The sequence below is a fragment of the Podarcis liolepis genome (genome assembly GCF_965112155.1).
Source record: "Podarcis liolepis genome assembly, chromosome: 3".
In the NCBI taxonomy this organism is placed as follows: Eukaryota; Metazoa; Chordata; class Lepidosauria; order Squamata; family Lacertidae; genus Podarcis; species Podarcis liolepis.
The window spans coordinates 35,327,847-35,345,775 of NC_139557.1; the positions used below are offsets into that span (position 1 = coordinate 35,327,847).

Genomic DNA, 17,929 nt, shown 5'->3' on the forward strand with positions numbered 1-17,929 from the left:
ATGTTTACTCAGGCATAAGTCCAACAGACCTTGCTCCCAAGGAAGTGTGGCTAAGATGGTGTGTTAAGTAGGTAAGGCTGCAAGTGTAGCCACACTTGAATGGGACTAAATCCCATTTAAAGCAGAGGGTTAATGTGCTTATTATCACAGGCTGCGAGGCTAGTGCATTTACCAGGAAGTAAGAATGCACTGGAATTTACTTCTGAGTAAACATGCTTAGGACTGGGCTGCATGAAAGAAATGAGTTGTTATTTAACTATTAATAATTGAACTGAAAATGTTAAATGAAGCCACAACTCAAATCTCCAGATTTAGCTTTAGATATGCAAATCAGTCACTTTACACAGAGGGGAAAAGTTACTTGATAAATGTTTTAATTTTCCAGTGGGATTTGGAGGCAATTTTAATAGAGAATCAATTGTCCTTGAACATTCTTGTATAAGAAAGGGACAGTTCTACAAAGGAGAGGTCCCTCTAGAATAGGATCCCCCAGCAGATTGCTTTGAAAGGATGTTCTTAAATGTACAAATGCAAAAAGAAAAAGAAATCACTGGAAAAAAGAATTATTAAGTGCCAGAAGCACCAAATAACCTTGAGAGGTTGTGAGAAGATTAGATGTGCTCTGCTTCCTTAAATCTGTAGCAGGAAGCCAGGAATGCCTGACTGATTAAGTTTTTTTAATTTTATTTTGAATACAAGAAGTATTAACAGAAAATGAACAAAGGAGACAGACTGTGGAATGGTCTCCATTCCTTGCTCCTCCTTCGCAAAGGAAAAAAACTTTCTGAAATCAAGTGGTCATTGAAAGCTTGGAGACCCTCTATAATTTTGGCATGATGGCAGCCATAAATTGAAAGGCTACCAATCCTCTTTCCTACAAACAGTACTAGTTCCTTAAACATTTTCAGTGCTCCTTTTGCTTGAGTTTTCACATGAAGTTTGAAACTCAAAACTGTAGGGTGGCAATATATAGCTAATGACTGATGATGAAGCAAGCAAAAGCTGATTTAGGCATGGATCTGATGCCAACACTTTTGCCTCCATGTTGCTACTATTAATAGCTGCATTTATTGAATTATCTTCTAATATAAAGCCATTCTTACAGACACAGGTACTGAAAGAATCAATATACTGTATTAGTTAACAAGAAAACAGCATTAAACAAATGCATTAGGCTATGCAACCATTTAAGCGAAATGGTATGTTCAATGAATACAAAATATTGCAAAAGTTTTATTTTAAAGCGGCAAGTGCTCTTATATATAGACAGATATTCAGTGATTTATATTTTGGTAACAAAACTTGTTCTGACCTTTAGATTGCGTGCTAAGTAAATTACCTCGGAGCGAAAGTGGTGGCTTCTCATTGCAGCATCTGGAAATGAAAAGGAGAATTGTGTGTTGTTGTTTTTAAAAAAGGCAGAACTGCATCTGTCTGCACTTCAAAGTAATTTAAGTTCTTGTACACGTCTGCCTGCTCAGTGTTCCTATTCTTGCTAATCCTCATCACTACAGTCACCACTGAAATGATGTGAAGTCTCTGTGCTGAGCAGCCATCATGTATATCTTAATTCTCCCTCCTCCTCTCTAGAAGTTGGATGGGAAAGTTCTAACGTACTTGAGGAGCGAGAGGGGTTCCCACCCAGCATCTTATGATCTCGTTAAGGGATGGGGTGGAGACTAGGCTGCCGCAGTCTCTTAAAAGCCCTTTCCCCCAAAATAATCCGGGAGATCCGGAGAGTGGGCGAGCTCTCCCATTAGCAGCAAGTCGTTAACTATCACAGCTTGGGCAGGCGACGGGGGATTCCCTCCCCACGCTCCCTCCTTCCCTCTGAAGAAGCTGGATTCCTCCGTACCCCTTTGGCAAAAGGCTGCCAGCCAGGCAGACACTGCGTCTCTTACCTCGGCTCCTTGAGCGCCCGGAAAAGACCGATTTGATCGGATGCCTCCCTTTCTGGAGCTTGCGGTGCCAGCAGCAGAAGAATAAAATCGTGGCGACGGTGCCCAGCAGCAGAAGGAGCAAGAAGAGGGCACATTGGATGCTGTAAGGTCTCAGCAGAACTAAAAAAGCGGCGGCGATCATGGTTCAAGAGTATGTTGGGGGGGTTGCTTTCTTTTCCAGGGACAATTTGAGGTGGGGGGAGTGTTGTTAAGGAAAAGCTGCTGAGGACGAATGAGCCTGGAGGAAGGACAGGAGCCTTGGCGAGAAAACGCTGCAAAGGGCAAGCTTGCCTATGTAGACGGCTGGAGCAGGAGGAGGAGGAGCATCATCCTGGCTTGGTCCTTGTGGCCCCGGAATCAGGGCTCCTCAATGGCTGCAGCAGACCCAGTTCTGAGACGTGTCAGTGATTTCCGCGAGGAGAGAGGGACCCTCAATCCATGACTCAGCAGACAAGAAGGCGGCAGCAGCAGCAGCAGCTCACACAGCAGGGGATTTTTTTCCTCTGGCTTTGCTTTGCTTTTTTTCCTTTCCACGCGTGACGGAGAGGGGGAGAGAGAGAGGGAGAGAGGGACAGAGCAAGTGCAGATGGATCATCAGCAGCAGCAGCAGCAACACCTAAGCTGCAGTCCTGCCTGGAGACAGGGAGAGGGCACCCCTCCGGAGCTGATTTTGCAGCCCGGTATTGCTGCTGTGCGCCTCCAGCTCTTGCATCTCAGCCATGCCCTGTAGCAAGAACGCTGCTGAGGCGGAGGATAGATGGCTGCTGCCGCCGCTGCCCATCAGGAAACCGATTTGCAGAAGGGGAGGGAGGAGAGAAAGAAAGGGGCGATTCCTAAAGTTTGCTGCCGCCGCCGCCGCTCCTGCTGTTACTACTGGCTGTTCACGAGTGAGGGGGATTTGTGGGGGGAGTGTTGCGGTGCTGGGGGGGGGAGCAGAACTTGGCTGCCCGGGGGTTGATGACATCACAGGCTGCTGCAGAGTGAAAAATGGCTGCTTTAAGGTGCGAGCAAGGGGAGAGGCAGCCTTGCTGCTGGAGGAGAGGATCACTGCTGGGTCCTGAGAGGAAGGCATCATCCACCACAGCGAGCAGACTTGGCGAGAGAGGCTGAGCTGGGCAAGCACGTCGTCGCAGTCATCCTGATCCGCTGCCCTCCCCGGTTTGCTGCTGTTCACTTCCTTGAGGATTAAGAGAGGCGATTCCCTCCTCCCCCCCTTGCAGATCTTGCAGCTTCTGAAAAGGAGGCAACGGCGGCGAGGAGCTGGGAAGCAAGGGCAAGCGGAAAGTCAGGCAGGGGAAGAACCAGGTGGACATTTCCTCCCTTCAAGTTCAGTGATTTGGCAAATGAACGTCATGCTTTTTTGCTCCCCCGGGCTCTAAACGTTGCACGTGTGGAGAGGCAGGCAGGCAGGCGTCTCTTCTCTTAGGATGCATTTGGAAGTCGAGCTGATTTTTAGCCTGTGATCCTTGCAGAATTCCGAGGATAAATTGAGTTGAAGGGAACGTGCTTCTGGGTAGGTGTGCGCTGCTAAAAACGCAAAGGGGTGCCTATATGCTTGAGCCTATTTGTGGATTTGGCAGTGCAATCTCGCGTAAGCGCCACTATGATCAGAGGGGCTTGCTTCCTTTGCAAGGGCACCAAGCTGTCAGTTTATTAAGGAATGGCTCTTCCTTATATAATGGCTCTTCGTGATCGTGCCAGATAACAGGATTTTGGCCTGCAAGCCTGCTTTTACAGCTCAAAAGCAGGACATACTATTTAAGACCCAGTTTTGTGAAGAGGTGATTTGGGTTATGGCGCATCATGAGCAGAATGTTTGTCAGACACTGTTTCTTTTGGCTTCAGGCTCAGCTTGCAGCTTCCTGTCAAAAAGCTCTGGGTGCAAAAGAGCCTTTATAGGTGTCCCTAGCAAAGAATCGTTCCTCCTGTTTCTGAGGTTCAGGTGTGGAGTGCTACTGCTTATGTAGTTGAAACAGCACCACCCATGCTCAAGGAGTTGCTAGCAGGCTTGAAGGAACTCCCAAGATCTGCAGAAGTGCAAAAAAAAAACCAAGAAAAAAATGAAACCATTTAGGGGGAAAGCAGACAGAGAGGGAAGGAACACTGCAACAGCCCAATGAGGATTAAGCATGCTCATTGGCCTTGAAATACTATCAGAAAGGGGGAAGAACATAGAAAGGAGGAATGGAATGGAACAGCAGAATTTAAAGCTGCAACATTTTGTTGCATGACCCATTTAATACAGTATTTCCACATAGTGACACACACTGTATGCTTGATAAAGATAGGTAATATTAATATTTAGGCAATTTTAAATACTGACAGGGGAAGTTCCTAGTTCTCCCTTGTTGCTGCAGCAACATCAGACATGCAACGCCTTATCTTGCTCCTACACTATCATCCTGTAGTGAATTGCAACTTCCTGAATCTACTAGCAGCTGCCACCACCCTTGAATGGGTCATATGTGATGGAATATTTATGATGCAATTATGCTTTCCTGATAGTTTCTCAACAGCAAATATATTTTAGATATTACAGATTTTGCCGTATCCTTGCTGACAAGAAAATGCAATGCAGAAATATTACTTTAATTTTTTTTTGTCCACTTGATCCCTACTTTGTGGATTGATAATCAGGGTTGTTGGGTTTTTCACTGACTTTGTGGCCACATATACATAGGGAAACATCTATTTGTAAGTCCTTAGAAATAATAAAGCCTGCTGTGTAACACCAATCGAATTGTCACCCCAGTTTCATTTTTTTATCTGATAAGGACAGAGCAAATACAAAGTGTGTTTATGCTGCAGACAGTACATATTTATAGCACATAACTCCATATCAAAGTAGATTAGGAAACAGTATTACATGCAATAGCAGTCAAGTACATTTGGATTAAAATGCTAGAACTAAATAACTCTTACTTCTTGTTGGTGGTACCTGCATTGCACCCTGTTCCTGTGCACATTTACGGAGAAGTTACATGTCACATTGCTCAGTGGAAGTTCATTACAAGTTAGTGGGGGGGGGGAGACTGTAGCATTTGATACAATTCAGTTCACTTTTACACAGAATTGAGGTCCACTATGTTTAGTAGGGTTCACTCCTTTATAAGTGTATTTAAGATTGCAGCCTTGGCAATCTTATTCCTACACTTACCTGCAGGTAAGCCCCTTTGAATTCAGTTGCGCCTGCTTCTGAGTAGACGTACAGAATAGTGCTGTTCAGTCACCTAGCATTTTACACAACTCGGCTTTTTCACCTAGTATGTTGCAGCAGGATTGTCTTATAAATGGTCACTGGTATATCTTACATTGTGGATTTATGGCTTGGTTTCTGAAGATACATTAAGGGTACGTTGCATGATGTGACAAATACAAGGTTTCTGAACACCGCAGCATACTGCAGACACTCTGTGAATGTGTGCATATCCCTCTGAGGTGGTTAATACGATTGTCATTACTTCAAGGTGAGGCAGATTATGTGTGCCTCCTGTACTCTGCCTTCCTGCAGTGCTTTGCTGCAATATATTGCAGGATCAAGTAACTTTTCTGGTTCTCTCTCTCCCATCTTTGATTATATTGGAAGATGAGAAGTTGTAAAAGATTTACCTGCATACAATTGGTATTTATACTAAATCTTTGGAACGATGAGTTGAGTCAACTAAAACGTGTATGTCAGAGAATGAAGGTAAATGGCTGGGGTGGGTGGGGCCAGCTGCAAAATTGGGCACAGCAATTAATGTGAATTTTACTTTTGGACAGTATGTTTGTACAGTATGTTTGTACATGCACACACCCCATATAACTTCTATCCGGGCATGAAAGGCACATTTTAAGAATTCAGTGACATATTCTAGCCAGGCACAAAAATTCAAGGAAAGTGCAAAGCAGTGAGGGGTATGGCATGAGGGCAAGGAGTGTGGCCTGGGGAGGGTTATGAAAGCCTGATAGAGAAGAATGGAGGTCTGTGTTTGGCCTGGGGTTCCCCCTCCTCCCTGTTTTAAAAAGTAGATTGTGTTTTATTATTTATTAAACTTACTGGGATAACTTACTAGGTTTTCATGGATCTCCACCACCCAAAAAGTAACTCAAAGCAACTTATTTACATTAAAGCTGACATCAAACAAACAAAAAATCTAAGGCATGTATTTATTTTAAAATTGTATACCCGCACCATTCTTGTCTGAGGACACTCCAGAGTGGCTAACTATCCATATGTTTAAAAAAATACATTGTATAAAACAAAATTCGAACCAACTTACATATAAAATCAGTAAATATAAACAATTGACAAGGATTCAGCAATCAAGAGTGTGGAGCCAGAAAATTAAAAGCGCCAGGCAATAACTGCACCAGCTCATCAACTAGGTTAGCTAAAAAGAAAAGTTTTTTGCGTGCTGTTTATAGCTACAGGGCATTCAAGTACTGCAATAACAGAGGCCACTCCCACAAAGGGTCTGTCTGTTGTGCTTCTTTTGGCAGAGGCACCTGAAGCAACACCTGATGGTGAATGGAGTGCCAAGGAAAGTACATATGGGTGGGATGGGGGAGAGGTAGTGTCTCACATATCCAGGCCTCAAGCCTTTTAAGGTTTTAAAGCAACATATCAAGTTTGAGACTGGAAACACAGAGGTAGATCACATTAAGCCAAGGTAATATGACCGTAAGGTGGTTCTGTGGTTGTAGTGCACTTTTTGACTCTGATCCTTAATCAAATAACTCTCAAAGCAGTATACAACTAAACTTGTAGCTAAGATACATGAAACTATATACATACACACACACACACACACACACACACACACACACAAAACTAATCTATTGAAATAAAACACTAATCTATGACAGAAAGTGATAGTGTAAAACACCTATTTTGCAGAAGTTTCATAAAAAACATGATCTGCAAGGCCCTCATGTGCACAGAGGTTTTTTGCCTTTTTATGATGTTATAAGAAATCCCTCTCTTTTATTTGTTTTGGAAAAGAACATAATCCAATATAGAGATACAGAAACCCTTCAGGTGCTCTTTGGTCAGTTTCCATTCCTATCTGTGTATGTGTGAAGGATGGTCTGGCTTGACAGGCAATGCTTCCCAGCTTGTCCTTTTCCTGCACCTCAGACATTTTGTTCCATCCTTCCATCCCTTTTAAATCACTCACTAGGGAAGATGCCATAAGACAGGTAGGTATTATCCTAAGGGCCAGTGGTTTGTCATAATAGATTACAGGGAACGGAGCACCAATAGAAGTGAGGGGAAAGCCAAAGTCACTCATTCATCATAGGAAACACATAAGAAGGAAATAAAGGCGTGTACCCATTTCATTCCACATCCTTGATTTTGCTTCCATTTTATTCCACGTCCTTGATTTTGCATCCATTTTATTCCACGTCTTCAATCTGGCAAAGAGAGAGAGAGAGCAAAAGCTGTTCTAAGCCTTCAGAAGCATTGCTGTCCCATTGCCAGCACTGCTTTTCACCTCAGCCTCCGCACAAGCAGCAAGTTCATTGGCACCATACAAACACCCATAGAGCAGCCATGTAGGCTCTTGACTTCTGTCCAGAAGCACAGAGAGGTTGTTGCAGTTTGCATAGCATACTATTATCACTGCATGTTCCTTGGTAATTAAGCACTGCCTTCCGCTGAACTTTTTTTTGAAACAGGCTGAGTACAAGATTCTGAACCAAAGAGCAGCGGCGTAGCGTGGGTTGTCAGCACCCGGGGCAAGGCAAGTAATTTGTGCCCCCTAACCCCTAACCTGCCGCCACTGCCAGCTTCTTCTTGCTGCTGCCTGGGCTGGGCTAGTGTGGTTCTCTCCCGCGCTCAGCGCTGCGCTGGGCGGCCGCTGCACTGACCCTCCCCCAGATAGTCCCTCGCTCTCTCTCTGCACCGCATGCCTGGCATCCACCCCCTCCACAGTGGGCGGCGACCCAGCGGCTCGGATCGGATTCGCACAGCCAGCACTGAAGTGAGAGAGAGTGAGCCAGGTAGGGGCAAAGAGCTGCGAGTGCGAGCGCCCCCCCCAAATGTTGTGCCCGGTGCGGCCGGCCCCCCCTGCACCCCCCACGCTACAGCACTGCCAAAGAGACTTAGGCGTTGAGTGTCTGCACCAATTTCTCCTGGCTAATCTTTTTAGAAACTCAAAACTGGTTGGCAATTCATTTGACACGGGGGATTTTATTGCAGATAGACTATTTAATGGTTGGGTTTTAATTGGTGTGCGCAGTGGGCCAGGGATACTTTAACAAGCACTGTATTAAGGATTCACCTGATACATAAAATGAAAGGAGAAAGTACATCAAGTTGATTCTCATAACATTATCTATTTTGCATATTCCAAAAGGTCCATAAGCAGTAGAGTGAAGGCTCAAATCAAGCTCTTTTGTTATGAGGTTGAATAGAATTAAGGTTTCACCTCAACTGCTCATGGGTGTGTCATATCTTATAGAAATCAAATCTTATCTTGCCAGGAAGCATCACGTGTCTCCTATGGCTTCAAATCAAAGTGAATATATATCATGCTAACTCTAGTCATCACAAGGTTACAAGTCCTTTTAAATGTAGTATTATGTATAAATCTAAAGTGGAAGTTGCCATCACTCAAGTGCAGCGGTGATCACAAATAAAGCGCCGCTAGTGATGCACCCTTCATTGGGTTGCATGCTTTAAAAATTAAACTCCTTCTTCACTTTATCTCCATAAAGGCGGGAAAGCTACTTGTATAGAAGGAACAGAAACACTGGTATTTCCTTGATTGTATGAAGTGTGTGCTATGCAGGTGTGAAATCCTAACAGATGAAGAAGGTAGCCCCCCCCACCAATATAGACAACCAACTAATTATATCAAATTGTGGCTCCTTTATGATTATTAATAAGCATGCTGGACAAAGTGCAAGTTAAACAAACATGCAACAAAAACAATCTCAGACATTCTAGAGTCTGCTGTAGTCCATTTCATGTTCTGTGTGTATGTATGTGTGATATTTATATATATTTTAAGTGAAAAATAATTTTCTAAATGTTTATTTTTTGTTGTTGCTAACACAAATAAAGGACAATATACCTTTAGGTTCTAAATAGGGTGAGGATTGATGGAATAATGCCTGTAAAGTGTAAACCGCTAGGGTGGGAAGGAAAGTACAATTAAAAACACAATAGTATTAAGAAAGGACATAAATGAATGGGATTTTGGTTTGGGGTGTGGGATCTGCAATCTGATGCACTTTTACCTGGGAGTAATCCCAATCAATATAGGGGTTTGCTTCTGATCAAACATGTATAGGATTGCACTGTGAAAATGTGATGAATTGTCCTAAAATGTAATTAAGCTTCAGTGCTGTGAAACCTGGATTAAGAGCAAGTTATAAAACTGTTTTCTGGTTTATTTATCAGTTGCATTCTTTTAGTGCTCAGAACACTTTTATCTACTCCTCCGAGAAGCCCATAAAACTAGCAACAAGATGAGGAGTCACCAGATCTTCACCCAGCACATTATGTGCACATGGCTATGACTCCTTCTAGGATAAGGTCAGGTCATAGTCATTTGTGGGCAAGCAAGCAGATGTCAACTGGATTTCAAGATACGTATTTACATTCCCATTTCTAGCAGACAAAAAGCTTTTGTTTATATAGCAGAGAAGCATATTTATGTACAATACTGGGTTTAAAAATAAAATTCCAAAAGGGTTATTAGAGTCTACAAACTGGAACTTTACCCTGGAACAAGGAAGGAAGGAGAGCAGTAATGAGTGCTTGCATGAATGTGTATTGCTCTGGTGCAAGACAGAAGAAAATTGCTCAGCTTTACAGATGAGCAATTCACATCTGCTTCTGTGACCACATTCCACATGGGTGCACTTGCACAAGTATGAAAATGAATAGCAATTTTGCCTATTCTCTTCCTCTTACAGCAGACAGTGGTCTTCTAGACCACGTGGGAAAAGTCAAGGGGCTATATGTGGTCCTCCAGCCACCCTATCTGACCAGTGGGAACTCCCTAGGCCATGTCCCCTCTTCAAACCATCACACTAATGCTTGATCACACTGAGGTCATTTCCACATTATTTCAGTCCTCTTTTTCAACATGGAGATTGTTAGAAGAAACCAGCTGTTTAGTCCAACATAGGGAATGCCAGATGCTCCTAGAAGTCCACACACAGGGCATGAAGGAGACAGCCCTCCAACAGCAACTGGTTACTTAGAGGTGAACTGGCTTTTGCGTAGAAGTTCCACCTCACATATAGTGAAGGTGCAACATGGTTGTCCAGTCCTCAACTACCAAAGACCACTGCCAAAAATGTGTGAGTGGAATAGACCGGGGGATGATGAAGCTAACTTGGAAATTATTTTAAGGACAAGTTTACATATCTGCAACTATGGCCAGTAGTCAGGGTGTATGGAACCTCTAGTTCAAGAGTATATGGAGCCACAAGTTCCCCTTATCTGACCTAAAACATCACTAATTTTGTCTTGAATGCCTCTTTGAGGAAGATTGTTCCGTAACTTACCTAGGCTTAGGCATCTTTAGAAAATATAAATGATTTGGAATTGCCAGGGGATATAGAAATGAAAACTCATTTGTTGGCAGCCACATAGATGGATTATGAGAATGTGAAAAGTAGGAAATATGGTTAAATTAATATAATCAGGGTGAGGGAAGGCAGGCAATTTAATAGTGAATTATTTATGGGAAATGGAAGGTGTTTATTGTTGTAATAACATAAAAGATAATATTCAATCTTGTATATGTTTGTTAAATATTAGATTGGACTATTTAAATGAACAATAAATACTTGAATGTATTTTTGTTCTCACTTTCTCTTCCTTTTTATTTACTAATTAATTCTTTCCATTACTATTATTATTATCATTAGTTGCATGTGGTTATTTGCTTATGCTATTTTTTAATTAATTCTGCAATTTACTATCAATATTAAACAAAAATGTTATTAAAAGGCTGGAAAAGAAATTTTGAGTCTGTATTTCTTGAGTCTATGTTCTCAGGCTGTTTAAAAGAAGCCAAAACAGAGCAAACCTGCCAACAGAACAATGGTGACAGCAACAATAAGGAGCTGTTGGCAATGTTCAGTGGAGGAATCTAAATCCTCAGAGTGTCTCTTGGTTGAGAAATTAACTCTATGACAAAGTGGCGTGATTCAAGCATTTCTGGGATTTACCTACATTGTTGAAGGCACAAGCACACCTTTCTGTGGGTAGTGTCATGGGAAATTTAAGAGGGAATACAAGTTAGGCAAGAACTTTGTCCTCGACAAGAACAGAGTAGCAAAATTAAGTGCATGGCCACCTAAGGACTAACCTAGATAATGACACCATCCAGAAAAGTAGGGATGCAAAATTTGCATTTTAACATTTTTATGTATTAAGGTCAAAAATATTTTTGAGTACGTACTGTATTTCAAGTGTAACAAAAACTGAACTTTAATCCCCAGCAGTTGAAAAATAGCAACACATTCCCACAACAAGCAGGATGTTATTCTTGCCTCTGAAGCATTGCAAATTGAAGTATGGTTATGTGTTGCTTTACTGGACAGTGTTCATGACACAGATAATGACTATACTTGTGTGGTTTTCCACATACACTGTTGGCTGATGTTTTTCTCAGCATGGAGTTAAGTAATCTGAGCATGTTAGTCTATGAAATTAAAGGACGGGGGGGGGGGAGAGAACATATCCATTGCTCCATAACTACACCAGTTCATTATTTTCTTTCAGTATGCATGCATAAGTATCCTAGAAAGAATAATTGATACTCTCTAGTGAAGCCCTTGGGTCCAGCTGTGTCTTATGATCTTCCAATTTCACCAAACATGACTTGGTGAACTGAATTTTCAAAACTTATCATTCATTGCTTTTTGTATTTTTCCATCAGCGGTACAGTGTGTTACAAAAGCAAAGCCTTCTGACAATTAGAAGTAAATTACATAGTCCAGAAAGCAATGCCAACCTAGTTATTTACTTTGTAAAAAAATAGCAAAAGACTAGAAGCCATGAATCTATGAAACAATTTCCATATACCTCAGTAAAGGGCTGTTCTGGAATAGGCAGTTTTTCAAACAAACACTTTTATATTGCTTTTCTACAATCCACATTGATGTGACAACTGTTTCAGCAATTCAACTTATGACTGTGATGCATTGGAATAACTGGAACTTACAGTACATACATACAATGGTTTTACGTTAAAATATGACCATATGAAACTACCTAATACTGAAGCCACTGCCTTAAACGGAACCAGGTGATTACTCCATTTAGCTCAGTACTGCCTGGCATTGACTCCCCAAGATTGATATAATATCTGTGAGGTTTTTTAACTGAAAGTCAATCAGAAGTACAGGATAAGAGTCAAACTATGGCCAAATCAGTCATAAACCCCACTAGATGACTTTGGATCACTCACTACATCTCACCTTGAAGTTCCTCACAATGTATTAGGGGCCTAATGTGGGGAGAACATACCTTCCAAGTGTCCCAATTTTTGAGGGACAGTCCAGAATTACAGCAGCCATCCCGGTTTCTGACTTGATCCCAGAATGTCCCTATTTTCCTTTTTCCTCCCCTTCACATCTCGGAGAACAATTAAAAGTGGTGGAGAGATTAGACCCCTCCTCCTTCAGTCCTTTTTGGAAACAGGAACCATTCCTCTGTCTGTCTCTTTCTCTGTGTATAGGTACAAAGATGGAGTCCTGTTTACACTGAAAATAAAAATACCTGCATGAAATGAAGGAAATGAAGCTGACATACGAAGCCCTTCCTATAATGCTGAAGGGAAAGGCAACTAATCCACTTTAAATTCTTTAATTGCAATGCTTCAGCAGCCAGCAATTTATTTTAGGAAACGTGTGGTGCGTTTATTCCTTTATTGTAAATTGAGCCTTACTCTGCAAGCCTTTATGTGTCTACTCAGACTTAAGTCTTGTTGTATTCAAAGGAGCTTACTACACAGCCTTACACTGCAATCCTAAGCATTTTTACTCAGTAGCAAGTCCTACTGATTTCAATACGATTTACTCTCAGATCATTCTCTAATGTATTTTTATTTTATTATTATTATTATTAACCCCCACCTTTTCCTCTGACAGGGATTCAATGCAGCTTACAGCCACATTTTTATTTTGCTCCATTTATCTGTTGAAGGGGTTGTACATGATCCCTTCCCTCACACATTTGTCTCCAATCTTTCTACCCTAAAAGGCAAGATGGCCAGGGAAGGTTCTCAGCAGGGCAGCCTGACTCACTGTTATATTATAGTATAGAAATTCTAATTACAAAGGTTCACAGGTGATTGTTTTTTTAATATGCTCCTTCCTCCTTGTGGATTTGAAAGACTCCAATATACCATAACTACAACTTGGGGTGGGTAGGGTTCATTCTTTAAAATAATGAGGTAGGCCAGGCTGGGCCTGTACTCCAGTCCTGCAGCTGTTAGTCAAGATGGCTTCCAAAACCCAGAAAGAAAGGGGAAAAAAACCTTCTTTGTCTGCCCTTCTCCTCAGCCCAGTCTGCAGAAAAGAGCTTGAAAACTTAAATGAATCTCCTTACAGAAACAAGTCTAATCAAGGAGTTACACAGGCACAGGTTTCCTTAAAAGATGAAAAATCCTAAATGGCAGTGTCTAGCAAAGAACTGGAACAGGGTCTCAATCTTCGTGTTTTGTTTGTTTTACATTTAGTGAAATAACAACAACAACAACAATAATAATAATAATAATAATGGCCAAACAGAATTAAAAGGGCACTTGCTGAAATCACAGGGTGGGGAAGATTCATGAGGGGGGGGGAATTCCCCCATACTTTATATGTTTAAAAATGTCCAGTAGTGGATAGAAGTCTTCCTTTACTAGTTTCCATTTTGCCTAAAGCTTGTTAAGTACACAAATATCCATGCACGTCACAAAAATAATGACACTGAATTCAGTTTCCAGAAAGACAGCAGTTTCAGTCAGTAGGAGCAAAAATATGGAAGTTTGAGGAACCTTAAAGACTTATTCAATGACATATTAACTATAGGGCAGCAAATAAACCCATAGCCTTTAGTTTTCCACTTCTGCCATAAGGCTCCTTACAAGGTTGTTGTTATGAGGATAGTCATTCATTTAAGAGACGACTCCTCTATCACTTTTTAGGACAATTGCCTCACCAAGCAGTGTACAGTGGTACCTCAGGTTACATACGCTTCAGGTTACAGACTCCGCTAACCCAGAAATAGTGCTTCAGGTTAAGAACTTTGCTTCAGGATAAGAACAGAAACCGTGCTCCAGCAGCGCAGCGGCAGTGGGAGGCCCCATTAGCTAAAGTGGTGCTTCAGGTTAAGAACGGACCTCCAGAACGAATTAAGTACTTAACCTGAGGTACCACTGTATAAATAAAACCCATCAAAAGAGTTAACACAACAATAAAAACACCATTCCATTTAACCAGTCAAAACTTACTAAAACCAGCCCTGGGCAAATTGCTCCAAGTATCCAGCATCACAATTAAAACTCCAAAGATGTGGCTTCAAAATTTGTTTAAGAGAGATAAGAGAGAGCATCTGCATAACTTTTCCTATGACTGAATTGCATAAGCAGGAGAGGCAACAGCAAAGAAAACCCCATTTGTTGTTGTTGTTTTTTATAAAAATTTTATTGGTTTTTCACAGTTTTTATAAAGACAAACAATACACAACACAAACAAACAAACAAACATACAAACAAACATGTATAATTTCATATCCTTTTTTCTTAAACCTTACTTCATCGACTTCCCCATACCTCCCCCTTCTACATCCCACTTTCCAAATTTATTTCAGCAAATCCTAACCCTTGGTTTTGTCGAATTTCCCCTTATTCTATTCTTTTACCTAATCTTTTACAGCTGTAATCCCCTTTTTTTCCAAAAACTCAACATTTTAGCATTCGAAAACCCCATTTTTTGGAACCCAGCAGCCTAATAGATTTCCTCGTGGACACCTCAACTGGGTCTTCAGCGTAGATCTTAGGGTATTGCGAACCTGCTATGGATGCAGGCAGTCTTTAAGATAACCTGGTTCCAAACCCTTTAATGAGGAGAGGTGCAGGGAGGAAAATCTTTCTATGTGCGCCATCTTGAGCCTCTTGAAGGAATGACATTTTTTCAGCACTGTAGTGGTCAAAGCCAGAAAAAAAAAGACTATGTGTGCGCGCGCGCGCGTGAATATAGTGAAAGATTTTTGCGGATTTTATCTTCTCATACACTTGTGAAAATTCTGACAATCTGAGGACTTTCCGATTTTTAGTTGCATGGCATACACCCCCCATGCAAATATGTAGACATGCTATTATTATTTCATCCATTCCCCCATCTTTCCTCCAAGGAGCTCAAATAGTTCCCCTCTCCCCTCTTCATTGCAGCTTCACCACAACCCTGCGAGGTAGGTTAGGCTTATAGACTGCATAGGCGCCGACTCCATGGGGCTTGAGGGGGCCCGAGCCCCCTCAAAAATTCGTTTGGGGGGGCTCAGCCCCCCCAATAATCTCGGGCGGCGGTGGGCGCGTCCGCGGCTTTTATAGGGCGCCCGGCGCGCACCAGCTCGATAACGGGCACCGGTGCGGCGGGGGGCGCCGGGCCGGGGGAGGGGGGCGGCCGGCCTGTCTCCTTGGCAACCCCATTGAGCAGCGCCGGCTCCCCCGGGAGGGCCATCCCCCCGCGCCGCCGATCGCCAACACCGCCGACGCTGTGGCTGCCCGAGCCCGAGCCTGAGCCCGAGCCCAAGCCCGTCAGTCAGTCAGTCAGGAAGGAGAAATGGGGAGGGAGACGAGGGAGGAAAATTGCGTGCAGGGTGAAGAAAGGAGAAGGGCGAACGAGACGAGCTTCCAACCCAAAAAAGGGCTGGAAGACTGGGAGGATGAAGGATCGGGAAAGAAAGCGACGCCTTCCCCGCCCGCGACGTCGCCCGCTTGTCATTGGCAGCGCAGCGGGCGCCCAGAGGGGCTGGGCACCGGCGCAGGGCCGCTCCGCAGCCGCGGAGGACAGCTACGCGGCTAGCAAGGTGCGCCGCGTAGAGCGCGGCCCTTGTGTGGCCCGGTGGCCAGGCAAGCTCGGGCGGGGACCCCCATGCGAATCTAAGACGGAAGAAGAGGGCAGAGCAAAGGGGGTCCCTTCCCCAACCTCCGGCTCTGAGACTTCCCTGCGCCCCAGAAAAGCGAAAGGATTTTCTCTTTTTTTATATAAATATTTTATTAAGTTTTCAAATACAAAGTTAGAAACATACACTGAAGAAAAAAGTTAAAGAACAAGAAAAAGAAAAAAAGAAAAAGAAGAAAAGAAAACCAACCATTCAACACATTTTTTATATAACTAACTGGACTTCCTCGCATCTCCCTTACCCTGCATTCTTTATAATAAAGATATCAGCAAATTATTACCTTGTTTCGTACCTTATTTTGTACTTTTCAAATACTATACCTCTAAATTTAACATACTTTTCATCAGTTACTTATATCTTAAATTAAACATAGTATTACCTTAGATTTTGACCTTTTCTTACTTAAAATATAATTTCCTGTTTCCCAAATCTAATTGCTGAAGCTATAGTTTCCGAATCGTGTAAATTTTTAACATTCATACAACTTATATTGTTTTTGTAAATAGTCCTTAAATTTTTTCCAGTCCTCTTCCGTTGTTTCTTCTCCCAAATCTCGGATTCTGCCAGTCATTTCAGCCAGTTCCATGTAGTCCATCAATTGCGTCTGCCACTCTTCCAGTGTGGGCAAATCTTGTGTCTTCCAATATTTTGCGATAAGTATTCTTGCTGCTGTAGTTGCATACATAAAGTTCTATCCTTCTTTAACACTTTCTGGCCAACAATGCCCAAGAGGAAGGCCTCTGGTTTCTTGGGAAAGGTATACTTAAATACCTTTTTTAACTCATTATAGATCATTTCCCAGAAGGCCTTCACATTTGGAAAAGTCCACCAGAGGTGAAAGAATGTCCCTTCAGCCTCCTTACATTTCCAACATTTATTATCAGACAGGTGATATATTTTTGCAAGCTTGACTGGGGTCATGTACCACCTATAAATCATTTTCATAATATTTTCCTTCAAGGCATTACATGCCGTGAATTTCATTCCGGTGGTCCATAACCTTTCCCAGTCCTCAAACATGATGTTATACCCAATATCCTGAGCCCATTTTATCATGGCTGATTTGACTGTCTCATCCTGAGTGATTTTCTCTTCAACCTGCCCTCCATCCTCTTGCAGAAAACTCTTTGCCTGCCCTGCCCGTATCTCGTTTTTGCTTTTTAATTCCACACACGCACCCTTCGGACTTCGTGGCAATCGGGCGCGCGGGTGCGTTTCCTAAGAGAGTGAGGACCCCCACCTCCTCCCCACCTGCTCCCTCGCCAGCCAGCCAGCCGCGCGCCCTAGCCGGAGAGCCCCGGCCGTCCCCGTCGCGCAATCGGCTGGATCTCCCTTCAGCAGGCCGTGCTCACAACTCGGCCCAGGGACCCCCAGCAGCGGATCTCCGGCTCAGCTGAAGAATCCGGCAACAAGCCCCCTCCTCCCCAATCGCTCCGCCGAAATACGCTCCAAAACCCCCCAGATAGGCCGCCGGCCGCCAAGTCTAGTGGCGCCCTGAGCGAGGGTCTCTCCCCAACACCGCCACCTCGAACTGCGTTCTCCCGGCTACCCGAGCGAACCAGCGGCAGGACCCCGGTATGGGCCCCCCCAATATTTTTTATAAGTCGGCGCCCCTGATAGACTGTGACTACCCCAAGGTTAGGAATTCCTATTAGCCTTAGGTCCTTAACGCGAGCCTGTATCAGAAATTTATTACATCATGGCAAACTTTCGCAAACTAATCGAGTCCACTCCGTCAGGTGAAGCGCCACCCTCCTTTTCCTGCCGCTTCGTGCACCGGCTTTGATGACCGCACTAAAAAGCTCGTGCCCGTAAGAAATCCGTTAGTGCAAGATGCAAGATGGCAAGCCTCCTTTATGCTTTAAGG

The 17,929-nt window shown here is 43.1% G+C and overlaps 1 protein-coding gene across 6 annotated transcripts in view; it reads right to left on the bottom strand.

Annotated features, from left to right (window-relative positions):
* LOC310703246 (dystonin-like) overlaps positions 1-6,070 on the bottom strand; it is a 303,015-nt gene extending 296,945 nt beyond the window's left edge. For 2 of the 6 annotated variants that reach the window (XM_083495364.1, XM_083495375.1), the window contains exons 1-2: positions 1,902-6,070; positions 1,340-1,374 (exon numbers count right to left, since the gene is read on the bottom strand). In XM_083495364.1, coding sequence (XP_083351490.1) covers positions 1,340-1,374; positions 1,902-2,082 — 216 coding nt within the window. In that variant the 5' untranslated portion in view covers positions 2,083-6,070. Of the gene's footprint in view, positions 1-1,312; positions 1,375-1,901 lie in introns of all 6 variants that reach the window. The other 4 variants (XM_083495359.1, XM_083495373.1, XM_083495358.1 and 1 more) reach the window with 3 other exon arrangements.
* Between the last annotated feature and the right edge of the window lie 11,859 nt (positions 6,071-17,929).